This window comes from Mauremys reevesii, linkage group 11 (genome assembly GCF_016161935.1).
Source record: "Mauremys reevesii isolate NIE-2019 linkage group 11, ASM1616193v1, whole genome shotgun sequence".
Classification (NCBI taxonomy): domain Eukaryota; kingdom Metazoa; phylum Chordata; order Testudines; family Geoemydidae; genus Mauremys; species Mauremys reevesii.
Genome location: NC_052633.1, coordinates 149,975 through 176,372, shown reverse-complemented (window position 1 = coordinate 176,372; position 26,398 = coordinate 149,975). Strand labels below are relative to the sequence as shown.

Genomic DNA, 26,398 nt, shown 5'->3' with positions numbered 1-26,398 from the left:
CAATTGTTCCAGCGGGTGATGAGGAAGGGCACAGTGCACTAGGCAGCCTTTTGATTGCTGGAATTTCTCCTCTCCCCCCACCCATTTCATTTGTCTGTATCTAAAAGAGCAGACAGGGCCAGATCCTCAGCTATTTCTGAGCAGCGCTTAGTGTAGCAGAGGCCATACCCCCAGCAGTCATGACGGAGTGTGTGTAAAGGAGCCACTAAGCAGGAATAATCCTTCAGTCACCTGCTAAGTCAGTGTTGGCCTGTTTTGCACCAGCAAAGCTGCACAGAGCAGAACGCAGATCACGGTTTGTAGAATGTGAATCAAATGGGGGAGAGAGGATGACAGATTATTAAACTCTGGGAGTAAGCAGTGCTGGCCAAGCAGATGCAATTGGAAACCAACATCTGTATTCCCCAGGTTGCTGTGAAACTTGTGCAAAGAAAGTCAGATAACATGCACAAGTGATACAAATATATTGCGGTGATGTAAGGGCCAAGGGGACCTCCTGTCTATGGGAACTCAGTGTTTAAGTGAAACATCCCATACGTCTGTGCTTTTCTTACTGAAACCATTTGCCAGTGATAGGGTCTGCCATAGTATCTGTTATCCACCAACTTTCTCTTCTTCCCTAGCTCCAGCAATATAGACTCATATCTAGGTTTCAAATCATCAGGGCCGACGGGGGGCGGGGGGAGTACAAATTACCGGGGCCCAGTGGTCTGGTTCGTCAGCCCTGTTTTTCACCGGGGCCCGAACCCGCTCTCGGCGGCCCTGCAAATCATGGCAATTTCTTAAGCATGGTAGGATTCCAGATCATGAAGACTGCCTGTTGCATGAGCCAGAATCTACACATACATATCACTCATCACTATGCTGTACATGGACTAAAAATTAACTGAGTATCTATGTGCATCCAGTAACACTTCCTTCTAGGCTGGATTTTGTGATGCAAGTTCAGTGGGCTGACAGCAGGACAAAAACTTCAAATACTTCAGCAAAAAGTTTAAAAGGAACTTTAAGTCTTAATGGCAAAGAACTATTCAAACTCTTCAGAACAAATTGCAGCTGTCAGTGACACTTATCCTGCATATCTGAAAGCACACAGAATTTTAAGAGTTCAAAATCAGCCTTGCAAGGGGACTTAGTATCGCCTCAAAATTTCCATGCAGTTAAGAAGCCATTTCTGAGCTAGAATGAGATGCGTTAGACAAGTCACCATTTCAAAAGAGGGTCATTTTGACAGACTTTGCACTTTGTCCTTTGTCTTCAGAGTAAATACAGAAAACATCAGGCCAAATTAAGTTTCCCAGACAAAGTTTGGCCCTAGAGAAGTTAAAAATAGGACTTTATAATACACGCTGATTGCAGTTTAGCTTTGGAAGAGGTGATATTAACTTTGCACAGTGATTGGGGCTGGAGCTGTGCTCCTACAATAAAATCCTTGCTCGTTCTTGGGACAGGATCGTTAGGAAAATTAACAGAAAATAAATTTTTTTGCCTGGAAAGTAATCGTAACAACCGAGTCTTATCACATTTTCTAGAGTTAACCCACTACTGTAACTGCTAGAACAGCCCTTTCTCTTAGTTATCCTTTAAGGAGGCAACAGAGTCTATCAGATTCCTCTTTCAGGGAGCAACGATGGACACGAGGACGCACTGCAGAATGCGCTGAGACGAAGGAAAGACCTCCTGCAGAAGCTTAGGGTAAGGGCTTCACTACGAGGTGATTGCTGTCGGGGATTTCAGTAGTTAAACAGTATCTTGGACTGTGAATCACAATGAACAGTAGCAATTGCAATAGCAGTTACCAGACTATGCTGGTACTGGGAGGCTCAGGGACTGCATTTTTCTTGGGATCCCTGTATCAGAGGTGATTGAACTTGGAGAAGAATGTAAAAGGGAAGCAAAATTCATGAGTGCTCTTTTACCATATTCCTGGGATACTGTGGGAAATGCTGTGGAAGTGGGTCCAACCCTTGTGCCCCAGGTCATGCTCCAGACATCCAGATCACCCCCTAAGATTCTTTGGGAACTTGTTGTATGGCAGCTGCTAATGGAGCCATGTATTATGGGGCTTGTAGGCAGCCAGGGAGCTGAGTATCCCTAGAAGAGCTGGGGGGAAGGGAGGAGAAAGCAGCATTTGCCCCAAAAGGCAATCAATGCACACCGCAGCAGTGCCAGTGCAGAGACTGACCAGGCTTTGGGATGTTTCCAGTTAGCCAGTCATGTCCTGTGACTTCACCTTGAAAACCAAGCATTGCTGGGGCAGATCCCCTCTTCCAGTAAGTGGCTCAAGCACTAGGTCATGAGCTGGGTCTCTCCAGGGCCGGTGCAAGGAAGTTTCGCGCCCTAGGCGAAACTTCCACCTTGCACCCCCTGCCAGCAGCTCCCCGCCCTCCTTCCCCCTCCACCCTGAGGCGCCCCCCCTGCAGCGGCTCCCCCCCTGCCCTGAGGCACCTCCCGACACTTCCCCCCCCAGGGAGCCATGCAGCACCTCCCCACCCCAGCTCACCTCTGCTCCGTGTCCTCCCCCAGCACGCCGCCCCAGCTCTAATTCTCCTCCCAGGCTTACAGTGCCAAACAGCTGATTGGCACTGCAAGCCTGGGAGGCAGAAGTAGAGCAGCGACCGTGCACTCGGGGAGGAACAGCTGTAAAAAAAATTGGGGGGACCGCTTTTTGGCACCCCCAAATCTTGGCACCCTAGGCAACCGCCTAGTTTGCCTTAATGGTAGCACGGGCCCTGGGTCTCTCTATGGGGCAGAGGGAAAGGAATCCCCCCCACCCCATTTCCCCAATCTTCAGAGTGGCTGTGGAGCCACTGTGGGTCAAATTAATCCCTGGTGTGGAGTCACTAGAGTTACATCAGGGCCGGCCAAGTGTAGCCCTGCAAATGTATTTGTGTTTCCTGCCTTTACTGCACAGGGTTCTTTCTCTCTCTAACAAGAGCTCCTGTGTCACTTTGATCTTTCAGGAGCAGCACCTTTTGGAAGAATTTTCACTGCCCTATATGTTGGCAGGAGGCCACAGAAAGAAGTACAGACCCGAGCCAGTACCTGTTTACCTGCCTTCCCCTCTGGCGCCTGCACCAGAACCACCAAGGATCATCCAGCAGACAGTAAGATCTTCCCCATGTCAGTACCAGTGCGTACCCCCAACAGTACATGCTATAAGTAAGGGTAAGATTTTCTCATGGAGGTCATGGATTCTGACACCTCTGTGACATTATCTGCCTCAGCTTGTGCTCAGAGTGGCAGGAACCCCAGAGCTGTCAGTCTCCCCCAGCAGCCAGCCCCCCACTATTTTTAATAAAAGGCACAGAAAGGTCACAGGCTTCCATGAATTTTTGTTTATTGCCCGTGACCTGTCTGTGACTTTTACTGACATAACCATGACAAAATGTTAACCTTCGTGTGAGGGGGCATGACTCCTCAGCACCTCCTGCTGGGTGTGCTGGGAAATAGCTCTTGGTTGTCAGTGCACCTTCCTCTAGTGGTGTCTCACCGCCATCACTTCTGCTCCCCCTCTAAGAGCCAAGTCACTCCCCAGACCACAGCGTCCTCTTCTGGGTACAGCCCTCCGGCTGTGCCCCACTCCACTTTCTCCCCACTCCAGGGGGAACCGGCTGTCTCTAGTGCAGCCACTTGCCGCTGTGGCCTACTGTAGCCTTTGGTCTGGCCCCTCATCTCAAGGAATAAACTGCAGTCTGAATACTGGCCACCCCCTCTGTAGCAAGTGGTGGGGGGGTGCTCTGAGCCTGCCCACTACTCCAGGCCTCAACTCAGGGGCCCTATAGCTGGCAGCCACGTGCTGCTGTGCCTCCAACTCCCACTGCCTATTTCCCTGAGCACCTTCCTGGCCCTTTGTATCAGGGGCCTCAGTCTGGCAGTCCTCAGGGTGGAGCTCCCTATTGACCCTGCCCAGCATCGCTCTAGCTAAGGTACCCCTCTAAGGCAGCCAGTCCTTCTCCCCTACACTCCAGGGAGAGACTGACTCTGCTCTGGTGAGCAGCTCTTATATGGCCCTCCCCGGCCCTGATTGGCTGCTCCAACAAACCTTCTCCTGATTGGCTCTCTAGAAGCCCTCCCTCCATTGGTTGGGTTTTGCACAGCCTCCCTGAGGGCTGCTTTAAGCCTCCATTTCCCTGTGTAGGACAGCCGCCCTACCACACTTAGCTATAAGAGACAAGTACAGCACCCAGCTCCTCACAGCAAGGCTGCTATCAAAATCCTGGCTGAGCAGGCCTAGATTCACAAAAGTACTTAGGTGTTTAAGTCTGGGATTTAGGCACTTCAGTCCCAGTTTGAGGCACCACTTCACTTCACAACATTTCCATGGAACCCTGGAGAACCTAAACTCACTCGGCACCTACATTTTTGACATAAAAAGTTCCTTGAGCACCTGTGTTTCATTCTTTGAATGGGTGCACGTCTGCCTCCCTCAGGGCCACCAGAACCTAAGCCCCAGAGCAATTCAAAAGCCCAGGGCAGATAGGCCTTTGCCACGTAAGTCATGTGCAGGGCCTCGTCTGGGAGGCATTTCTAGCAGCCACCTACTGGACTGGGCCCCTCAGGCCAATTCCTACAAGACGGGAGAGAGAAAAGGAGACCCAATGGGTCAGGACACTCACCGGCGATGTGGGAGACTCCCCTTCAAGCTCCCTTTTGACTGAGGGGGGAGAAAGGATTTGAACAGAGATCCACCATTAACCATTGGGCGAGGGCAGTGCGACTCAGTCCTCGGCAGTTCAGGAGCCGAATAGGCGATCAGTATTACCTAAAAGAGCCACAGTAGTGTGGGTTCACTGTTCCATTTGCTATATACACACGTTCTCACAGCAAAGTGACTGACCAAGTATTCTACAATCGGTTAATAACATGGTAAAAGCATCCTGATTGGTTAATGATTGAATCACACATGAAAGAGCCACTTGCAGCTCATGGGCCTTAGCCTGAGTGGCTTTTGTGAATGACATTTGGAGGCACCTATCTCCCCCCATCCATTTTAGGGGAGCTTGGGGGTTCCCCAAGGTGTCCAGGGTGAATCACTACCACCTGCTTACGGCATGAGAGAGTCTAGTCTGGGCCCACTGAGGGAAATCCTCCCAACTCTGCCAGCAGCACAAGTGTTCTGCCCCTGGCTCCACGAGCCTCGCTCTTCCCCTCTGCAGGCCTTCAGTGAGCACACCCCACCTTGTTACAGTCCAATGCACAGAGCCTTGTCTTCTGGAACCTGCAGTGTGCAGCAGTCCACTGGCTCTGTGCAAGCAGAGCACCCTAGTTTACTGGCTTCACCTCAGTTCAGCACTCTCCTTAGCACAAGGCACTCAGACGTGTTGATAGTGAAACCAAACAGGAATTTATTTAACAAAGCTTGAGTTAAAGAGTCACATCAAAGGTGGCAAAAGGCTTTGGAAGTATAAGGTTACAGGTAAAAGAAAAATATAAAACAATCTATAGCCTGTACTTATTAACAAGATACTTTCCTGGCCAATAAGGTATTTCTCGCCCTACAGTCAATCCTTACAGCACTCATCCAGTCCCAGGAGCTGGGATCCACTTTTCATGAGACACTTGCGTTGGAAGAGTATCTCCTCCATAACAGATAATATCTTGTGCCCTTTCCTCTTCTCTTATACAGCCCCAGACTGTGACTCGTTTCATAATCAGGGAGTTTCATTACCTTCAGCTCAGCCCTGAGGGTCCTCTATTCTGGGTCTTTTCTTGGGGTTCTTTGTAAGTGCTCAGCTCTGCATCTGGTGGTCAGAGTTTTGATTGAGTTAGCTGAGACCCGGCCCCCAACCCCCTCAGGTGACACGCTTCATCTCCAACAGCATTGGAACATAATATTCTACATCTCTCAAATATTTCCTGTACAAACCTCTCTCCAAACATCAACACCATGATGATCAGCTGGTTCTTTTGGCAAAGACCACACCCAACCCCCGTGGTGACATGTCAGGAGACTGGTCGGACACAGCTGTAATGTACCTGCCGGGGTATGTCTGTGCTGCAAGAGCCTGGGTGCCTGTCATGGACTCACAGATCGTACCCACTTTTGGCCCCATACAGTCCCTGGAGAGAACCCCCTTCAGTGGGACAGCCCTTCTCGGGGGTCCACTCTCTCTCGGGGGTTAAGACTCTCCGGCTCCTGGAAGCACATCTCTCTGAGCCTTTAGCATGCCTGTCTCTCACTGTGGGCCCCCTCAGGGAGTCCACTCGCTCTGGATCTCTGGGGCCTCCACTCCCAAGAGAATAATGCAACCCTGATCTCTAGACCAGAGCGACTCTCAGCCAGTGTAAAACAGAAGGGTTTATTCAGCGTCTGAACACAGCATAGGAAACTCTCCGGGCCTCAGGCCTGGCCTCCTTCAGCACCGTACATCTAAGTCTCTCCTGCATCCAGGTGGGCTCTGCCTGCTCTCCCTCCCCAGTCCAGAGAGCCCGCACTTTCCAGCTGGGCATCCGATATCACCTGCCCCCAAGCTCAGTCTCTCTCCTTTTTCTTCTGTCCAGGTAAACAGGGTTGCCTGGGCCTCCTCTCCTCTCAGCTGTCCTCTGTCCCCCCCGGTGGAACCGGCTGGTCAGGTCACCAGGGTCCTCTCTCCGCAGCCATTGTCCTCCCACTGACCGTTGGCCGGGGTCCCAAGTTCCATCGCTGGTCCTCTCTAACAACAAACTCCCTCTTCCATCACCTCGTTAAACCAGTAACATACAGGGAAACTGAGTTGCACCCCTTCTGCATGCAAACCATTGAAAAAAACCAAGGAAGTCCCCCACTTTGTCACAGTGAGTAACTCAGGCTTTGTGAATCGCAGTGTCTTCCAGGGATTTTAAACAGTGTGACACTCAGCGTCACACCACCCAACTCCTTGTGTGCATCCAGGCCTCAACCCCTGGTCTAGCAGAAACGGGGAATGCTGCACAGGTTGCAAGCTCTCCCCACCACATGGGAAGAAGTGCCTCATGTTACTTTACAGGACTCATTGAGGGGATTATAGATTGGCAGGCGCTAGTGGAGATTCTCTCCAGCCTTAGAAAGAAGGCATTTAACAGAGGGTGAGATTAACCATTGGCACAATCCACCAAAGGAAGTGGTGGATTCTCCATTTCTTGGAGTCGTCAAATCAAGACTTGATTTTTTTCTTGCAGATAAATTTTAGCCAAACACAATTTATTGGTCTCAATACAGAGGTAACAGGGGGAAATTCTATGGCTTGTGTTATACAGGAAATCAGACTAGATGATCTAATGATCACTTTGGGCCTTAAAACCTGAGCCTTTGAATCTCATTGGTTGGGAAAATGGTGACTGTGAAATTGAGCTTTGCAGGTGGTGATGGGATTGAAACAGGAGAGAAATGGGAAGATTCTAAGGTTTTGATCAGGGTGAGTCATTGAACCACATGATTCTGGTGTGCAAATGCAGTTTGTATGACCAAACTGGAGCTTTTCACATGCAAAAACTTAGCGATGGAAGAACTGTCTGCAATTTTAGAGACTGCTTTTGGAAATCTGGCCCAGATTCTCTGATACAGATGGGTCTGGCTGCCTGACAGTATCTACAACAATGTTCAGGCTAGGTATAATCCTCTGACTGCAAACTATTACAACAGAATTTACCCCCAAACTCTGAGAGTGATCTGGTAATGCAGGCTTTGCACATCCCTGTGCTGAGACTGCCTTGCCAGGCAAGATTTAGAGGGAAGATAGAGATAAATGACCTTTTCATGCCTACGTCATCCAAAGTGTTGGATTTCTGTATTAATCTTTCAAAGGCCATGTGGGACTATATTGAGATCTGTGTTCCCATCTGCCAAAAAAAAAAAAAAAAAAGTTGCTTACAAATGGAAGCAGACACCTTCTGCAGTGACGGAATAGCCCCAGCAGGGCTGAGATGGAATGGGTGTGGAAAACTCCACACATTTAGAGGTTACAACAATACATATTATAGCAAAGGCGCCACCACTGCACACAAGATAGACTAACTCGTAGTTTGTGTTTCTAGTTCTTTCCTGTTTAGCAGTACATGTGTAACCCAGGCTTGCTCAGTGTGGCACTCTGTCCCCCCTCTAGAGGCGCCTAGACCATTGAGATTGATGTGTCTGCTACAGCCTTGGCTAAGAGCCATGGGGCTTTTAGCTCATATCCTAAACTTCAGCAGTTCCCAGGTTCAATCCTGCCCACCAATGGCCATTACACATGCTCTTGCCCTCTACTCAAGGTGTGAGACAGAAGTGCTGCTGAAGGACTACTCCCTATTTCCTGGCTTGGGTCAGGGTTACAGACTATTATCATACACCAAAGGGTGGTATTCACCACCACTAGACGTCCCACAGGGACTGTGTGTTCTTTTAACCACACAATCTGTGGAGGTTCCCAGTAGGTTCCCAGTTACTGCCACAGGGATAGATGCTGTTTCTGTTTTGTTGTTAGTTTTTCTATTGCTTTGGCTCAGAGTTTCCTCTTGAGATTTCTCTTAGCTCCCTTCTCTGAGAATACTCGCTATCCCCAAGTTGTTATTAAAGCTGTTACCCAGTACTCAGAGACAAGCAGCATCTGATTGTGTCTGTTGCATAGGCTGTATCACTGAGCTGCAGACACTGTGCTATTGCAGCAGTGGTGGCAGGAGACAGCACTGTCACTAGATGTATCCCAGCTCCATTCTGAGCCCGCTGTCCTGCAGCAGGACAGAGATCAGTACTCAGGACGGGGACTGAGCAGCTGTGTTCACAGCACTGGGAGGGGGAACGTGATGACAAATCCACACAACCTGGGCAGTTTATACAGCGTCATTGCGGCAGCACGCCTATATCCCCCCATTCCTTGTCCATTGCCAAATTATACACCTTTTCTCCTCATGTTCACAGAGAAGTGAACATACGTGATATTGTGTGTCAAGCTGACATGCACAAGCACAGCTCCTGGCAGCTGGGCTAACCTGCTCTATGAGTAAACAGCTTCACAGGCTCATTAGCTAACGGATCCCCGCTCTATGGCACTTGCTTATCATGCTCCTCTTCAGTGCCTTGGCCGTCTGACTGCCCCCGAAAAGGAGCCCTGCCTCTTCCCCGCTCCCTCCACCACCAGAAGCAATACTTCCCATCCCCCTGTGCCTGCCCGCAATGCCCCCTTTATGGGAGATGAAATATGTTCCTATCCCCAAGCTCCCCCTGCTACTCGGGTCCATGGTAGTTCTTACCCAACCCAGCCTGCCTCTCCCCGCCCTGCTTGCTGCTGGTTCTCAGCCTGGGGACGTGGCCAAGATTCAGAGGCGGTGGTGGTGGGGGGAGGCGGGTCACCTAAGGAGCATGTGCTGGGGGAGGAGCAGGTGCCTGGGTGGAGAGAGGGAAGGCAGGTTACAGCTTGTTCCTCCCAGCAGCCATAAACCCCTCCTCCTCCTCGGGAGTCACCTCAGACCATGCCTACACCGCAATAAAAGACCACCAGCAGGCCCAGCTCAGCTGACAGACTGCAGCGCTATTAAACATTGTGTAGACATTCAGGCTCAGGCTGTAGCGTACCTGAGTCAGCTGACCTGGGCCATTTGCAGTATGGGACGTGCCTAGGTCTACACTGCCGTTAAAAACCCACGGCTGCCCCACGCCAGCTGACTCAGGCTCGTGGGGCTCAGGCTAAGGGGCTGTTTAATTGCAGTGTGGGCGTTTGGGTTGCAGCCCAGGCTCTAGGACCCTGTGAGCTGGGAGGATCCCAGAGCTCAGGCTTCAGCCCAAACCTGTATCTCTACACCGCAATTAAACAGCCTCTTAGCCTGAGCCAGCTGGCACAGGCCAACCGTGGGGTCCAGCTGCAGTGTAGACACACCCTCAGTGACCCCCTCCTAACCCTAGGAGCCAGCCCGCTCCTGAGTGACATCCACCCGGGAGCTGGCTCCTTTCCTAAGGGCTAAGCAGACGTTTCCCATCAGCAGCAGCGGGTCTTCCCTTGCCAAGATGTCAAAAGCCTGCTGGTATCAATACCATTGACCCCAACTAGAAATGTCCAGGCCCCAGGACAGCTCTGCTGGGGTTAAGGACGGGCGAAAGGAGTGCCTCTCCACCTCGCCTCTGTGCGGTGCCTCAGGAGATGGAGTCAAGCTTGTGATGACACATATGTGAGCTGCCTTCGATGTGCAGAGGTGTTTGCCATGCTATTGCCCCCCAGCCTCATGCATGGTGCAGCCTCTCATGGCATCTCGTGTCACCAGGAGCCAAGCCAGGAATGATAATGGACATGAGGGATAGCTCAGTGGTTTGATTATTGGCCTGCTAAACCCAGGGTTGTGAGCTCAATCCTTGAGGGGGCCATTTAGGGATCTGGGGCAAAAATCTGTGTGGGGATTGGTCCTGCTTGGAGCAGGGGGTTGGACTAGATAGCCTCCTGAGGTCCCTTCCAACCCTAGTATTCTATGAGGGAACCTGGACTCTTTGGGGCTATATTCAGCTGTGGCCTAAGCAGACATGTAGCAAGGTCTCTCCAAGGCTGGAGTCAGACCTTGCCTCAGTTTCCCAGCACACCCAGGTCATGGCAGCGATGTAGCCCTTCAGTTAAGTCCGAAAGTCCCCCACTTCCAGGGTTTAACTCCAGCATAAGCCCAAAACCAAATCTTCCACTGGGCACGGCCTCCTCCTCTTATGGTCTGTCCTCTGCCACCCTGTCTTCACTCCTCTGCGCTCTAACAATTCCCTCCTTCCCTGATCTACAGAACTCACTGCACCCCTCACAGCCTGGCCCCCTCGCGGGAGTCCAGCTCACTCTCTACTATGGTTCCCAGCCATGGGAACCCTAAGCAACCCAGCTGTCTGTCCTGGAACCTCCTGCTCAGGGACATGTCCCCATCCCTTCCCTGGGAGCCTGCCAGCTACACGGTTCCTGACAACTCCCTCAGACCCCCTTTCCCTTTAGCCACAGGCTGCTCTTACAGCCCAGCAGGCCTGGCTTTTAGTCATGTGACCCTGGCATTCATCCTCTCCGCCTGGGGAGGCCGCAAGCACCAGTGTGCCACTGAGCCCCTGGGCAAGGTCTGGCTAACTCCACTTCACTTCGGTGGGGGGCTGCCCCTATTTCTGGCACATCTGAATCTAGTACATTACAAAAGAAGCCTCCTTTAAAACAGACTTAAACCATAAACCCTCATCTGCCCTTGAGATTTCAGTGGTGCCCGGCACTGATGCAAACCTCTAGCATAACCTCTCCAAAGCTGTGATGTGCCACAGTTTGTACCAGTGCTGGTTACCCGTCTGACATGCCAGGGTAGCTCCACCACCACTTTGCCTCCTGAATGGGAGGTTTGCCCCAGTGCAGCTGCACCAGTGGCTGTAACTGGGACAAGGCTCTTGGTAGGAGCTATGCTGAATTCTGATGTTACAAGTTTGTCCATGACCCGTGGGCTCAGCTTTCCCTGTTGTCAGACACAGGATGGGGAGGCTGCACGTTGTGCTTGCAAGCTAATAACTAGACACCTGGACAGGCTTAGTTCCTAGAGACCCTTTGTGACAGGGTGTCCCCCCTTCCGGGGTGCCGCCTGATGTACTGGGGTTCCACTGAGCCCGCCCGTTCCACCAGCCTGGGCTCCCTCGCCCTGTCCTGCTGAGCCAGGCCCTCAAGCCTCGTCTAGCATGTGCACAGGTAGGGAGACACCCAGCTGCAGAATGACACTGATCCTGAAATCAGTGCTGCATGGGAAGGCTTCAGCTAGGTAATTACCCAGCACTTAGGTGCACACACCATCTGGAGTATAAACCCCAAATTATATTGTCTGGCACTGCCCAGAAATCTATACAGCGTAAGTTCATGAAATCTGTCCGCTCCCTCAATGTGGAGGAAGATAGGCACAGCTTTTTACCCCCCAGTTATGAATTACACAAACTGGTTTTAGAATAAACAAAAAAAAACAAGTTTAATAACTACAACAGGTACATTTGAAGTGATTATAAAGGATAGCAAACAGATCAAAGCAGATTGCTGAGCAAATAAAACAACACACACAACCTAAGCTTAATACATTGAATTAACTGGTTAACAGTAGCACATTCTCACCCTAAATGTTGTTTTGTTCAGGTTGCAGAGTTTCTTGAAGGTAACCTGCTCTGCTTGCAGCTTAAATCTCCAGGTATTCCTTTAACAGGCTAGACCAGGGGTGGCCAACCTGAGCTTGAGAAGGAGCCAGAATTTGCCAATGTACATTGCCAAAGAGCCACAGAAATATGTCAGCAGCCCCCATCAGCTTCCCTGCCCCGCCTGCCAGCCGCCTGCCCGTCAGCGCCTCCCCTCCCTCCCTGTGCCTCACGCAGCATGCAGGCAGCTCTGGGGAGCGAGGAGAAGAGCAAGGGTGGCAGGCTCGGGGTAGGGGGTGGGAAGAGACAGGGCCTTGGGGGAAGGCGTGAAGTGGGGACAGGGCCTGTGGCAGAGGCAGGGGTTGAACAGTGAGCATTGGAAAATTGGCACCTGAAGCTCCAGCCCCGGAGTCAGCGCCTATGCAAGGAGCTGCATATTAACCTCTGACGAGCCGCATGCAGCTCCGGAGCCACAGGTTGGCCACTCCTGGGCCAGACCTTTCTCACCTGAGCTCAGCCCCCGCCCCCGCAGCTTAGTTCCTTTCTCTTCAGGTGTTTTCAGCAGTCGTCCTTCTTGGGTGGGGAAGAACCAAGATTAACTCAGGCCCCAGCCATAAATAGGATTTGCATATGGCAGGAATCCTTTATTTCCCAGTTTGACCCCCACCTCCTCTTAATGGAAAAACACTAAAAGTCCAAAATGGTGTCCCTGTCAAAGCAGCATCCCAGGGAACTTATCAGGAAGGAGGGAAATTAGTATCTTCAAAGTCCTATTGTCCTTCCTAATTGCCCATCTAGGCTGATTGCTTACTGTCTGATTGCATACTGTCCCCAAGTGTAAACACAGTTGTAATTGTTATATAGTCAATATTTGTATCTTCAGATACAGAAATGATACATGCATACAAATAGGATAATCATGTTCAGTAAATCATAACCTTTCCAATGATACCTCTGTGACATTATCTGATTAAAATATGACCATGTAGAACATTGTTGCTACCACTGTGATATAATTGCAACAAATCTTGTACAAAATGTGGCATGGAAGATGTCTATGGAAAGGTTATGATTCGCTGAATATGACTATGCTATCTGTATGTATGTATCATTTTTGAATTTGGAGTTATGAGTATTGGCTCTATACCTGGATTTCAGATGTTGCTTCTGGGATAATGCCCACAAAATATTTAGCCTGCACATCTTGAAGGGACTATTCAAATTAAGTGGCTCATCAACATATACTTAATGTTGATGAGCCACAATGGACCATGGGAGACTCCTAGCTACACTTAATGGACTTTCCTGCTATGACTAAGTGAAATTATGCATACAACTCCAAACTCCATCTTTTCCCTGTGATTGTCCACTCACTGTGCTGAGAGCTTTGTTTGGAACAATGGGTTTACCTCCACATGGCAGAAGCTATAAAAGGCACTGGAATCATCTCCATTTTGCCTCTTTCCTACTCAAGCCTCTGGACAATGGACTTATACTAATGGGAGCATCCTAACCAAGGGACTGAGGATCTTCTAATGATTTGGAAGCAACCAGAGACTTGACTTAAGACAGCAATTTATTCCATCAGTGTTACAAGCCTGAACCAATGACTTTGCAATCATTGTATGAATTTGATTCCTTTAACTAATTTTAACTCTCACCTACCTACCTACCTACCTACCTTTCTTTCTTTCTGCTATGTCTACACTACCGCAGTAAGTCGACCTATGCTACGCAACTCCAGCTACGTGAATAAAGTAGCTGGAGTTGACGTACCATAGGTCTAGTTACTACGAGGTTTACACCATGGAGGGTCAATGGACAAAAATCTCCCATCGACTTACCTTACTCTTCTCATCGAGGGTAGAGTACAGGGATCAACTGGAAAGCAATCTGCAGTCGATTTGGTGGGTCTTTACTAGACCCGCTAAATCGACCACTGGTGAATTGATCTCAGAGCGTCGATTCCTGCTGTCGTGTAGACCTGCCCATAAATAAACCTTTAGATATTAGATACTAAAGGATTGGCAACGGCATGATTAATGGGTAGGATCTCAGTTAAATATTGACCTGGTGTGTGGCTGGTCCTTTGAGATCAGAAGAGCCTTTCATTTGATTAAATTGGTTGTAAAGAACCACTCATCTTAAAGTCTAGTGTTTTTAGTGGTGATACAGGGACTGGAATGCCTAAGGAAACTGCTTTTATGACTTCTTGTTAACCAGTGTGGTAAAACGGAAATTTACTGTTATTGCTGGTTTGGTAGATCTTATGGGAGAATCACCACCAGTTTTGTGGGGAGTGTCTGCCCTATTTCTCAGCAGTTTGTCCTGAATTTGGTATTCTCAATTGTGACCCACGAAGGCATGGTTACAACCTCACATGACCCATCCTGCATAAAACCTCTCTTAGTTATGCCATATTCTTATCATAAGCATATCTCTATGAAGAATATGGGGCTTAGGGTCACACCCTTATTTTTGAGCTGGACACCTGCAGGTGTAACGTGTGGCTCAGCTGTGAAGCACGCAGGGCATCAGAAGATGAAATGCAGTAGCCCAGAGAGCCCAGGATTGCAGGCAGATGGTAACCCTGACTTCTCTTATTCTCCATTTGTTCCTAGATTCCTCAGCAACCTGCAACCATCATCCAACAGTTACCTCAGCAGCCACCTCTCATCACACAGATCCCACCTCCACAGCCCCTCCCGGTCCCCCGCTCTGGAAGCATTAAGGAAGGTAAGCATCAGCCACCCTAACATGCTGGGTCATTCAGTGCTCCGAGATCACAGGGAGCTCAGGAAAGCAGGAGAAAGTATCACTGTGGTGACATAAGACAGCACTCAAGTTATCTTGTGACCTAGCACAACCAGGCTGTCAATGGAATTACTGGCCTTCCCAATCAAATATCTGGACCCTCTGACGTGGGAACTTAGAATAACTTTAGTGCTGCTGGGCGCTTTATCTTGCGACAGACAGAGAGGCACTATACATTTGGTAAAAACCACGTTAAGCTGTGGAGGGGGTTTAGGGGAAGTAGAACAGCACAAGGGAAGATACTGATTAGCTACAAACTAATAATGCTAAAATGAGCGAACAGGGTTTTTGTACCCACTGTCCATTCTCCTTCGTACAATACAAGCGTTTATTTTAAAACGTGTAGGAACAGCCTGTCACTGGAAACACGAGGAGGCGGCTGAATGTGCTACCCTGCATGCACATAAACAAATGCATTGTGTGTTGCTAAATGGAGGTTGGCAAGGTCCAAGAATAGCATATGGAGCTAATACCTGGGCTTCTTTCCCCAGCTCAGATTTTTGCAGGGGCTTTCCTGGTACTGCCGGGAAATGAAGAAAACATCTGCGAGCAACTCCACAGTCTGTTGCTTGGGGATTTAATAAAGTCTCTGGTTTATCTGAATCAATTTATTTTCTAAAACAAAATGGACCACTTCTATGTCCGACTACCCGGAAGTTCGATGCCGTGTTCTTGTAACCATTTCGGTCCCAGGATATCAGAGAGACGTGCTGGGTGAGGTTATAGCTTTTATTGGACCAACTTCTGCTGGTGAGAGAGACACACTTTTGAGCCACACAGAGCTCTGTTGGTGCAGTAAAAGCTATTACACCTCACCCATCTCGTCTCTCTAATTCCCCCAAAGGTGATGCATTTGGCTCAATATGTCCAGTTAAATGAAAAACCGGGTTACTTTAATTGTTTTTGTGTTGTGGTTGAATTGATTCTGGGGCCAAGATACCAGGGTGCTTGGTTCAAGGTGGAGATATACTCTAGATGCATTTTTAAATCCACATGGAAAGAAATCTCAGGGTGACAGTTTAATGTCTCAAAGCTGGAGAAGATGTTTAAACAAACATTTAAAAGAATTTTTTTCCTTTTCCCCTTGTTTTTTCCCTAAAATTTCCAGTCATGTTTTCTGATTATAGACGCCCTGGGTGATTAACAGTTTGTCCCTCAGCAGCTCTCCCTGTGTGATCTTGCAGTGAAGGGATGATGCTCACTGAGGTCTCCCAATCATTTTCATGGCAACAAACGAAGGTCCCAGACAAAGGCCTGTACCGCAGCTGAGTGTCACACAGTGGTTTGGGCTCCAGGGAGTAGGTGCAGACCATCTTTCACTTTCACTTTGTGTGGGTTCTCATGAGAGCACCGGGAACTGTTTGACTTAACCTGCAAAATTCCCCACTGCCTCAGCTCATGTTTGTGCGACATCTGGGACCCAGCCGTGCTTGTTCCTGCAAACTGCCCACAAGGAGCTTTTTGTGAAACATTTTCTCTACCTGGCTTCCCACAGAATTAGGCAGGCTGCAACTGGCAGCACAAGGCTGGTTTCTTGGGATAGGTCATTCAATGGAAAGCATGTAGTATCCTCCTGTGCCCTGGTTGGCGGTGGTTGTGCTCTGTGGCCAGCAGGGCTAGCCCAGAAGAAGCTGTTGTCAAGGGGTTTCTCAGGCTGACCTCTCTGATTCATCTGGAAAAACAAAGAACAGAGCACACTGTCCCAGTCCCCATGGCTGCATCAGTCTTGTACCTCCCTGTAGCACGGTGCAGACTCACCCCTGCAGCACCTCCTGCTGGTCGTCCTCAGGAATTGGCTCTTTGACCCAGGAGCGCCTTCTGCAGGCTGGTGATCTGCTTGCCGTTGGCCCCTGTGTCCCTCCCAGGACCCCAGTTCCCAGGGTTCTGCCTCCTGCAGTACTCCACAGTCTCTGGGTTTCCCCACCCCAGGGAACCACACCCCTGATCCCCACATTGCCTCAGTCGTGGCTACTGCCAGTCACTGTCTAGCCCCCACGCCCCGGGGCGGACTGCAGTGTATCAGCCAATCATCACAGGGGACAAGGGGTCTGGACTGGCTGCCTTTACCCACCCTCCAGCTGCAAGCCTAATACCTATGTGGGCCTAGGACCAGGCCCTGCAGCCTAGGGAGTTGCTGGCCTAGGGCTTCCCAGCTCCTACGGCCTTTCCCCAGCCCTGTCTCCTCTAGTCTCCTGGGTGAGTTCCCCAGCAGCCAGGCCTGTCTCCCTCTCCAGCCAGAGAGAGACTCCTCCCTCTGGCTGCCCTGGCCTTCTTATGAGGCCCAGTTGCTCAGTTTGGGGCATGGCCCCAGCTGCAGCCACTTCCCCCAGTCAGCCGGGGTTTTACTCCCTTGCCCAGCCCCAGCCCTCTGCAGGGCTTTTCCAGCCACTTCAGGGCTGGAGCGGGTGTTCACCTGGCTACACTCCCGCAGTTACCCGGAAACCCAATAGATACACTCCCGCAGTTACCCTGCGGGTTGGGAATGTGCTCTTGGTCCAAACGGGCAGGAATCCAGTGACACTGAATTGTGAATGTGTGTCGGTGATGTGTTTCAGCCACAGGCAAACCAGGTGTTTGAACGGGAACCTTGTGGGACTTTCTGGCCTGTAAAGCCGTAGGAGCTGGTTCCTATGCAAACCCTTGTGATGAGCCTCTTTGGACCTGCATGTGCAGGGCTTTGATCAGCAAGGGTCTGCCCCTTCTGACTCCGCCTCCGTCTGAGAGTCTGGACAAACCCAGCCAGTGAGGCTTGCCTTAGTTTGGGTCACAAACACGTAGCGAGGGCTTCTTCGCAGAGACAGGGGAAAGCGAAGCTGGGCTGAGAGCCTGAACGCTCTCATCCAGCCCTAGGTATCTGCCATAAAGGGCAGTCACGGGCCAAGGAGATAGTGGTGTCTATTCACATTCTCCTCCTCCAAGTGTGAAAGGCCCTTTCAAGATCCCCTTTCAGCTGCCTTCCCTAAGTCAGAGCTGTCTGGGCACTCTGCTAAGGATCTGACCCACTGTCTCTCACTGGCAATGCTCTTCCTTTCCCTTTGGGATTTGTCCGTTCCCAGACATGGTGGAGATGATGTTGATGCAGAACGCTCAGATGCACCAGATCATTATGCAGAACATGATGCTGAAAGCTCTGCCACCGATGGCGTTCTCACAGCCCAGTGGGACCGGGTCACCCTTGCTGCAGCACACCCAGCAGGTAATGACATTCACCCTTCAAAGAGCTCCCCGAGCAAGCAGATGCTGGGGCAGGAGAGGGGGAGCTGATCGCTACAGGCCGGTGCAGGGCCTGGGGGGTGGGGAGCGCGTTTTGAATATCTGGGCCTGAATGCGGCTTCAGAACCCATTGCCCATGGAAGCGCGTTATAGGGCACTGCACAAGCTGGCTGACCTATGGGATGAGCTCAGGCTGGATGGCGTCTTCTGGAGCTGAACCTGGCCCCCACACATGTCTCCTGGCTCTGCCTGGGGTGACGGAGGAGTTCAGCTGCTGTGCCACCCTGGGATAGGGTGGACAGGGTATGCTCCCCCCTCCACAGCAGGCCAGCTCTGCTCTGCCACAACCTCACCTCCTCTCTGCCCAGCGTTGGCCTCGTACAGGCCTGGGGCCAGACTGTGTTTGGCAATGTGTGGGTTCCTTCTGCATTCCTGCAGGCTGGGCACACTCAGCCCTAAGCGTGTAGCTGAATTGCATATAAGAAAACATTCAGTCATCCAGGGCAGAGCCCACTTCCCAGCTGCCCACATGCTGCCTGGAGGCTGGGAACCTGGGATTCTGCTGCAGGCTGGGGCAGACACTTGCATTTAAATTCATGGGACTATTCCTATGGGCCTTCCATTTCCTGAAAGCTTATTTTGCTGGAACCCGTAATGGGAAAGTCTGGCGTGGCGCTTTGCGATGGGCTGGAATGGAAGCACTGATGTGGTGGTGGTGCCTAGAGACCGCAGTCAGGATCAGGGCCTGCGTGCTTGGGGCTGGGCACACCCACATGTGTAGAGACAGAGAAGATTTTCCAAAAGCACCTAAGGGCCAGATAGATAAAGATTTGTCTAACTCCCACTGAAATCCACAGGAGTCAGGTGCCTTCATACCTTTAAACTCTGGCCCTAAGTGACTTAGGAGCCTCAGTCTCACTGAAAGTCAATGGGAGTTAGGCTCCTAGACTCATCTGAAAATCCTCCTAGGTGCCTCTCTGCATCTTTAGGCACCTAAATCCCTTTACAAATCTGGCTCTAAGTGCCTAAGGCTCAGATTATTAAACCTATCAAGACACTTAACTCCCATTGAACTCAATGGTGGAGTTAGGTACCTAAATCCCTTAGGTGAGATGCACCTGAAAGGTGACACAGGAACCTAAGTCACTGAGGTGCGTTTGAAAATGTTACCCCAGCCCCTGCTTGGAGGGGTTTCCAATCTAAGCAGGAAGGGCAGTTAATTTGGGAGTTCCACTGGCCACGAGATGCCCTGGGCTTCCCTCCCCATTTCAGACCTGCATGAGTGCCAGGGCCTTTTCTTTTCTCTCTGTGCACAGAGCAGAAAGTGCTCTGGCTCCCGGCGTCACTTAGGCGTGATGCTCTCTGGCCCCCTTGTGTTAAGACGATCACCACACACGTAACACTCGCCCGGCTGGTAACACCTTCACTGGGTGCTATTTCCAGCTCTAACGGATGGCTTACACAGCCCAACCCCCTAGCGTTCACAGGGCTCTGGTAGGAAACACAACTCCCTTCTGTACCTGATCAGCTTCAGCTGTGGTGGGCAGAGCTGGCATTTTCTGCACCTGTTCAGCCCACTTCTAGACATCAGATGTTCTCCAGTGTTTAAGAGCAGCTGTCGGCTCTCCTGTTTCAGGACAAGCTCTGCAGCAGCCACCGCCAAGTGGCAGAGTATCGCACTAGGGGAAGCATGACTCTTCTCCGCTGTGCCTGCTCTCAGCCAGGTTTGTTATGGAGTGGCATTTGCACCACACCCCAGAGCAGAGCGCAGTGTGACCGGGGCTGGGGAGGGCAGGTACGCCTGTGCTCATAGGGGGACACACGAGGAAAATCAGGGTGCTCATAGGACACTGCAGCACAGTCTTAAAGGAGGAGTAGTGCACTACGAGCGTCCCAGCACTGCCAGAGAGATCCCATCCGGCTGCCCCCCAGCCTCCCCGCACACACTCTGTCTGCCCTGCTTTGTACTCCCCTCACTCCAATTTTGGTGGCTTTAACGTGCCGGGTGAATATTCTCATCTGCATTGAATGGAAAGACAGAGCCTTGTTTAATGCGGTGCCTGACTCTGCGTGTCCCTAGCCCGAGGGGGAGGGGGGCGCAGGAGGGGAGAGCAAACAGCCTGATCTCAGGCTAAAGGAAATGAGAAGAGTAAAAGGTCAGGAGCCTGCACCTAAGAGCCAGGGAACAAGCAGAGCCGCCGTCTTGTTCTTTACATCCCACGCAAGGGCAGTTGCTTTGCCCGAGGGGGGGAAGTGGGAGTGGAGCCGGAGCGTGCGGTATGTCTGCACTGCAGTTAGACACCCGCGGCTGGCCCATGGCCGCTGGCTCGGCTCATGGGGCTGTTTAATTGGGTTTAGATGTTCAAGCTCAAGGGGGTAGGTCCCAGACTCAGACTCCAGCCCGAGCCCGAACCTCTACAGTGCAGTTAAACAGCCCCGTAGCCCAAGCCCCGTAACCCAGGTCAGCTGGCATGGGCCGGCCGCCGGTGTCTAATTGCAGGGTAGACAGACCCAGTCACCCAAGCCATGCTGCAGTTGTTATCACACTGTGGCCAGTGTAGCTGGGCCGTGGGCCCAGGAAAGGGAATGCTCTTTACCAAGAGTGCTCCAAGCTGGCACTCCGTTGGTGAGTAACAGACCATTGTGCTCACCTGCCACACGGGTACAAATTTAACAATTTTCCCTTTTCCCCTTATACTGAGGATCCCCAGTTTGCTGCTCCGGTTGTTGTGAAAGCAGAAAAGCCAAGGCCATCCACGGTGCATCATCACCACCATTACCCTTCCCCAGGAGTGCAGGCCATTCCTTCTCAGCTGCCCCCAGCTGGCTACTCCATGTGGCCCCCTGTGATGCCATCCAGCCTCATGGGACAGACTGGAGGATTCCCAGCCGCTGTGCATCACATGACTGGCCCAACGAGCACCTTCCCTGCAATGCACACGTAAGTCAATAAGCTGCCACGCCAGGAGCTGGTCTAGTCCCTTTCCTCCTGCAGCCTTGGGGTGGCTAAGCGGCTTCACAGGAGGCCAGAGCAGCAGACACCCTGAGGTCCGACTTAGCGTTGGTTTCTGACTACACCACAGAGCCAGCCCCGCCTATTTTCTTTAATATAGTTCCTTTGCTTTGTAAACTGAGTGTAAGTGACAGCAAGAGTTCTGTGGTGATGGGAGAGACTCTGCGATAGGAGCTACCTTGCTGAGTAATTAACCCTCACTGACTGCTGGTCAAATGGGAGCGTCACACAAGAGCTACACACACAACAGTGGGAACAGCGATTGGGACACTATCCCTGGGGCACACCAGCTGGAAGATCCCAACTGCTCCAGTTGGCAACTGCTTTTTGGAACTAGTAGCAGGGATGTTGTTCGGTGGCTCCTGGGCCTCCATGAGAACTCAACAGAGCCCTTTAAAACCCGAGAACGCCCAGCTGAATGAGAGCATGCACTGTAATCTAACTCGGGTTAACGTTGCCCTCAGGCGTGACGTCCCTAAAACACCAGAGAAACAGTGAAAGGTTTATGAACAAGACTAGACACTACAGCAAATATTTATTGACCAGGAAGAAGAATTTATTCCTGGAATAAAGCTGAGCCCTTGGTATACACGCGTGTTTCTAACTGGATTTTCTTTTTCCAAGTGTAGTAACCGATGGACTCCTCCGCAGCCTGCCCCCGGGTTTGTAGACTCCTCAAGCCTGTAGCAAAGGTAACCAATCAGCTCAGCTCTTTCTTTCACTGTGCACCTCTGCCCTGTGTGCTCCCTGCTGTCCCAGAGCTTCTCCTGACTGGATATTGCCAATTGCAGCACTGTCTGCTGGGGCTGGCTTTTGGTTGTGACCAAATCTCCCCTGGGGAGACTGAGTTTTTGCACAGTTGTCCAGTGACATCTCAACCTGGCCATTATTAGCCAGCCAGCTCCTTGGGAGTGTCGCGGTCTGAGCAGGCCTTGAGGAGGAATCTGAAGACACAGACATGTCATGGCAATGGGCGACTCCACAGAGGGAATTTGGCCTAGTAGCTGAGGGGTTTGTCGCATGCTTTCATTTGAACCACGCATTTGTTTCTCTGACGTTACAGCCTGGAAATGCTTTGTAAGCAAAGTGCCAGAGGCAGAGGCTGCACCCTGAAACATAGTGAGGGCAGGTGTCATAGGTTTATTCCCCACTTTGAACTTTAGCGTTCACAAGATGGGGACCTGCATGGGCTCCTCTAAATTTAAATCCTAGTTTAGATCTGGTGCACTGCCACCAGCTAGAAATTTCAGTGTCTAGCACACTCCCTGTTCCCCCAAACTTTCCCTGGGGAACACAGATCCCAACTTCCTTGGATCTTAACACAAAGGGAAATAATCCATTCCCCCCACCTTCTTCCCCCCTCCCCTAGTCCTTGGGAGAGATCACCTTGATTCAAACTTCTTGAATCGAAACAAAGAGGGATTCACTTTTCCCCCCTCCCCTTCCCCTAAAAATCCAAACAAGGGAAGAAATCAATCAGGTTCTAAAAAGAAAAGGATTTTATTAAAGAGTGTACTTTCTTTCTTTATCTCTGTAACACCAGGATGGAAAAAATATACAGGGTCTAGCTTATAAACCTGGAGATACTTCCCCCCCCCCACTCCTTTCTCAGAATAATCAAAGTAACAGCAAACAGAAATAAAGATATTTCTCCAGCAAACACACAATTGCAAATGCAGAAATTAATTATAAGACTAATCCGCCTTTCTAATACTCACTATACTGAATAGCAGAAAATACTTTAGGAAAACTTGGAGAACTTGGAGATATGTCTGGCCCCTCTTAGATCCAAAGAGAGAACAAAGACCCAAACAAAGAACACAGACAAAGGCTTCCCTCCACAGAGATTTGAAATTATCTTGTCCCTTGATTGGTCCTCTGGTCAGGTGTTCATCAGGTTACTGAGTTTGTTAACCCTTTACAGGTAAAAGAGACCTTAACCCTTAACTATCTGTTTATGACAGCAGGGATGGACGGGGTCTGTTTGCATTGGCATTCATCCCGCTCTGCTCACGGTGGGATCTGAGCTCAGGGCCACAGCCCAGGAGAGGGTCAGCTAAACAGATCATAGCATGTAGAACACTCCTAACCCTGTTGCTTGATAGACAGCGTGCTGCAGGCTCGAAGAACTATTCTCTGAGAGCTAAACACTGCGCAGTGCTGGGCACCTGTAAGTCTCACCGACGTCAATGTGAGTTGCTGGTGTTCCACCCCTCCCCTCCTCAGTGCATCCAGCCTGGGAAGATTTGAGCCACACCATTTAAAAAGGATTTTCCCCTTTGTCTCTAAAGTTCCTCTCTAGCCAAGGGTCCCGTGCTCCTATGCACTTGACACCATCCTTTTATAGTTACACCAAGCATATGCTGTGGGCTAGCATCATACACTTGACAGCCATTTCCTTCTGTTGCAGGTGGCTAGTGAGTGGACATGGACTGTATGCGTCACCCAAGCACGTGGAGCATAGCATCACTGGAGACGACTTTCTTTAGAGAGTTCCTGAAAGGTTCTGGCTGACAGGAATCTGCTGTATAAATAGCCACATGCCACTAGTGGAGCTGACAACCCAGGGAGAGGTGGCAGAACTGTGTAATAAACTGTGGAAACGCAAAAACCATATTGTTACCTCTTCTGGATCGGGCAGTTAGCCAAAACTTTGGGGCCCTGAGGCTGTTTCCACTAGAAGGAGAAATCGATGATAGTCAGCTATTTCTCTGATGCAATCCTGGTTGTTTAGGAAGAATGTGAACAAAGTCCTATTTCCTTGAACACAAGAGGAAGCAAACAACAGGAGACAGTTTCTTTGCTCACAATTCCAAGCTTCTAGGAGCTAGCACTTGACCCCAACGCTCTTAGGGCTTGTCTACACTGCAGTCAGGAGCTGTGATTGCAGCAGGTGTAGACAACTAAACTTGCTTTGATGTTGCTGGCACGAATAACAATAGCAGTGAAGCCGCAGCAGAGAGGAGATGGCAGCCACTCAGGTGTGCACCCGGGGTCCTGGCCGGGCAGGGCTGACCCATGCAGCTGGCCAGGCTGCCATGGCTTCACTGCTATTGTTACTCAAGCCCTGGCTACGTGTGCTGCAATCACACTCCCAATTGCAACGTAGACACGCCCTGAGCTTTTCCTCAGGGTGACGTTACCAGTGCCTCGGTGGCTGTGTCTGGCGCTTCCGTGCTGCCTTCTCTGTCTCTCTCTGTGTCCCCTGCCCCTCCCCCAGATCTATCGGAACAGTACCCAGGGAAAGTACCTCTGCCCACTTATTTCAAATTCCTGAGTGGCCTCACACGTGCCTCTGTTCTCACTGCAGACCCCTATTGTTCCAGCTCCCTGGTTCCATGCAGTCGCTCAGTGGCTTCTTACGACTAGCTTAAATGAAGGGCAAAGGCTACACCCCACCCCAGTTTCAGTGAGGTAGAACCCAACCCATAGCAGTATCGTTTACCTTCAGCCACCTCACCAGTGTCCCCTAGTTCATCCATTTAACCTGTGTCCTCTCTGTCATTCCAACCCCCTAACCAGCTGCAACATGGCCACACCTGTTCAAAACCAAACGCTCACAAAAAGCCCTTTCTTTCCCCCATGCTACAGGGAATTTCTCCCCCGATCCCATAGGCCTGAAGTGTAGGGTGAGTCTGGGCCACCAACAGGGTTTAGGTCCAATATGGAATTTTTAGTGCACAGTAGCAAGGTCCAGACAGCCAGGTAATGCACAGCAGTGGATGGTAGATTTACACCCCAGCTTACCGCGTACTAAGTCTGTATAAACAAGCCCCTCCTTTCCCAGGTGATTCACACTAGAATACAGACAGTGGCCATGCCTGGTGGGGGAAGGAGAGTCACAAAGGAGGCTGTATTTACCTTGTTCTGTAACATAAATGCACAGAACTGTGTAGCATTCAGTAACGGGCATTTCTTAGCATTGCAATATGCATCTTATTTCAGGCCTCCAGAATTCCCTTTTTCCTCAGCATAGCTGTGTCCACCAGACCACCGACAGGTCTCAAATCCTTTCATTTCTCTTCTAAATGACAGGTTTGCTGCAGCCTCCTGCTCAAAGTTACTTCCCTGCAGCTCTAATCTTCCTCAGGAGGGCTATGTGCATTGATTCCTTGTACCTGGTGTCACCCAGTGTTTTTTCTTGGATAATATTATGGACGTTGCTTAAGTCGAGCAGGCATTTTCCCCCATTTGTTTCATTATTCCACAAACTTTTACCCATACAGTCAAGATCAAGTTCTGGTAAATTCTTTTCTGAGAGTTCAAGAGGATTCTCCTGGAACCTGCAGGAATTTCATATTCTTCAGCTGTATTTTGTGAATTGTCAAGGTTTTGTCCTTGTCCATCAATTCTCATATGGCAACCTGCAATTCTGAGTCCATCCTCTCTCTCTCTCTCTCTTTCCACTGTCTTCAGAGACATTTGAAGAGACTCACTTTGAGGTTTTGGTTGAGTTATCTCCTCTTCACTGTCTTCTGTGCTCTGAGTTGTGTCCAGTGCAGAATGATGGATCTTTCCTTTTATTTATTTATTATCCTTACTTTCCTCCTTATTTTCTAATATTTTTTCCATGGGAAGTAGCTTTTCATACTTTTCTGCAGGTGTTCCAGTTCCTTTTCTTCTGGTTTTTCTGTAATTTGCCCAAGATGGTTTCAGAGAGCTTCTTCCACCTAGGCCAGGAGTATCCATATGGGTGGGCATTTCTGAAGTGTAGATAATAAATTGTCTTGTCCTGTTTTTATGCTGGAGCCATCTGATGCCTGTGAAGGAGACTGGTCTGAGGTTAACTGATTCAGCTTTCCAACACTGGATTTGACACATTCTACTCGTGTTACAATAAAATCAAAATGGAACATCACAGCAAGGTACCTAGAGAACTGTTTTTTCCCTGAGACGAGTGTCTACAATTTATGACTGAGTGAGATGACAAAGTCCTCCAGGAAGGTAATCTGTGAAATTCAAGTCCTTCCAGAGCTGTTACAAAGAGGAGGGAAGCTACAGTGGGGGGTGATCTGCAAATGGGGTGTTCAGTCCATCTTACCCAGAACTGACTTCAATAGTTGGGAAGCTAAATTTGGCATAGTTAAAAGGACCTACATCATTTGGGAAGAAAAAGACTTAGTAGGAAGGGCCATATTTTCCAATGCATTTTAGGTCTGCAGTAAGGGTCACTTAGGTGTGCAACTGCCTCTTGTGTGAAACTCTGGCACCTATTTTTGAAAACGTAATTCCATATGAAAAATGGACTGTACTATAATCGTACCTCCATAGAGGAACCTCATTCGTGAGGCGTCTACCCAGGGGATTTTCAGTAA

At 50.2% G+C, this 26,398-nt stretch overlaps 1 protein-coding gene across 4 annotated transcripts in view; it reads left to right on the top strand.

Moving 5' to 3' along the window:
* C11H21orf58 (chromosome 11 C21orf58 homolog) overlaps positions 1-25,929 on the top strand; it is a 34,990-nt gene extending 9,061 nt beyond the window's left edge. For 2 of the 4 annotated variants that reach the window (XM_039495316.1, XM_039495319.1), the window contains exons 3-9: positions 1,622-1,695; positions 2,964-3,107; positions 14,665-14,779; positions 17,914-18,053; positions 20,773-21,011; positions 21,713-21,775; positions 23,494-25,929. In XM_039495316.1, coding sequence (XP_039351250.1) covers positions 1,622-1,695; positions 2,964-3,107; positions 14,665-14,779; positions 17,914-18,053; positions 20,773-21,011; positions 21,713-21,770 — 770 coding nt within the window. In that variant the 3' untranslated portion in view covers positions 21,771-21,775; positions 23,494-25,929. Of the gene's footprint in view, positions 1-1,621; positions 1,696-2,963; positions 3,108-14,664; positions 14,780-17,913; positions 18,054-20,772; positions 21,012-21,707; positions 21,776-23,493 lie in introns of all 4 variants that reach the window. The other 2 variants (XM_039495317.1, XM_039495318.1) reach the window with 2 other exon arrangements.
* Positions 25,930-26,398: the final 469 nt, after the last annotated feature.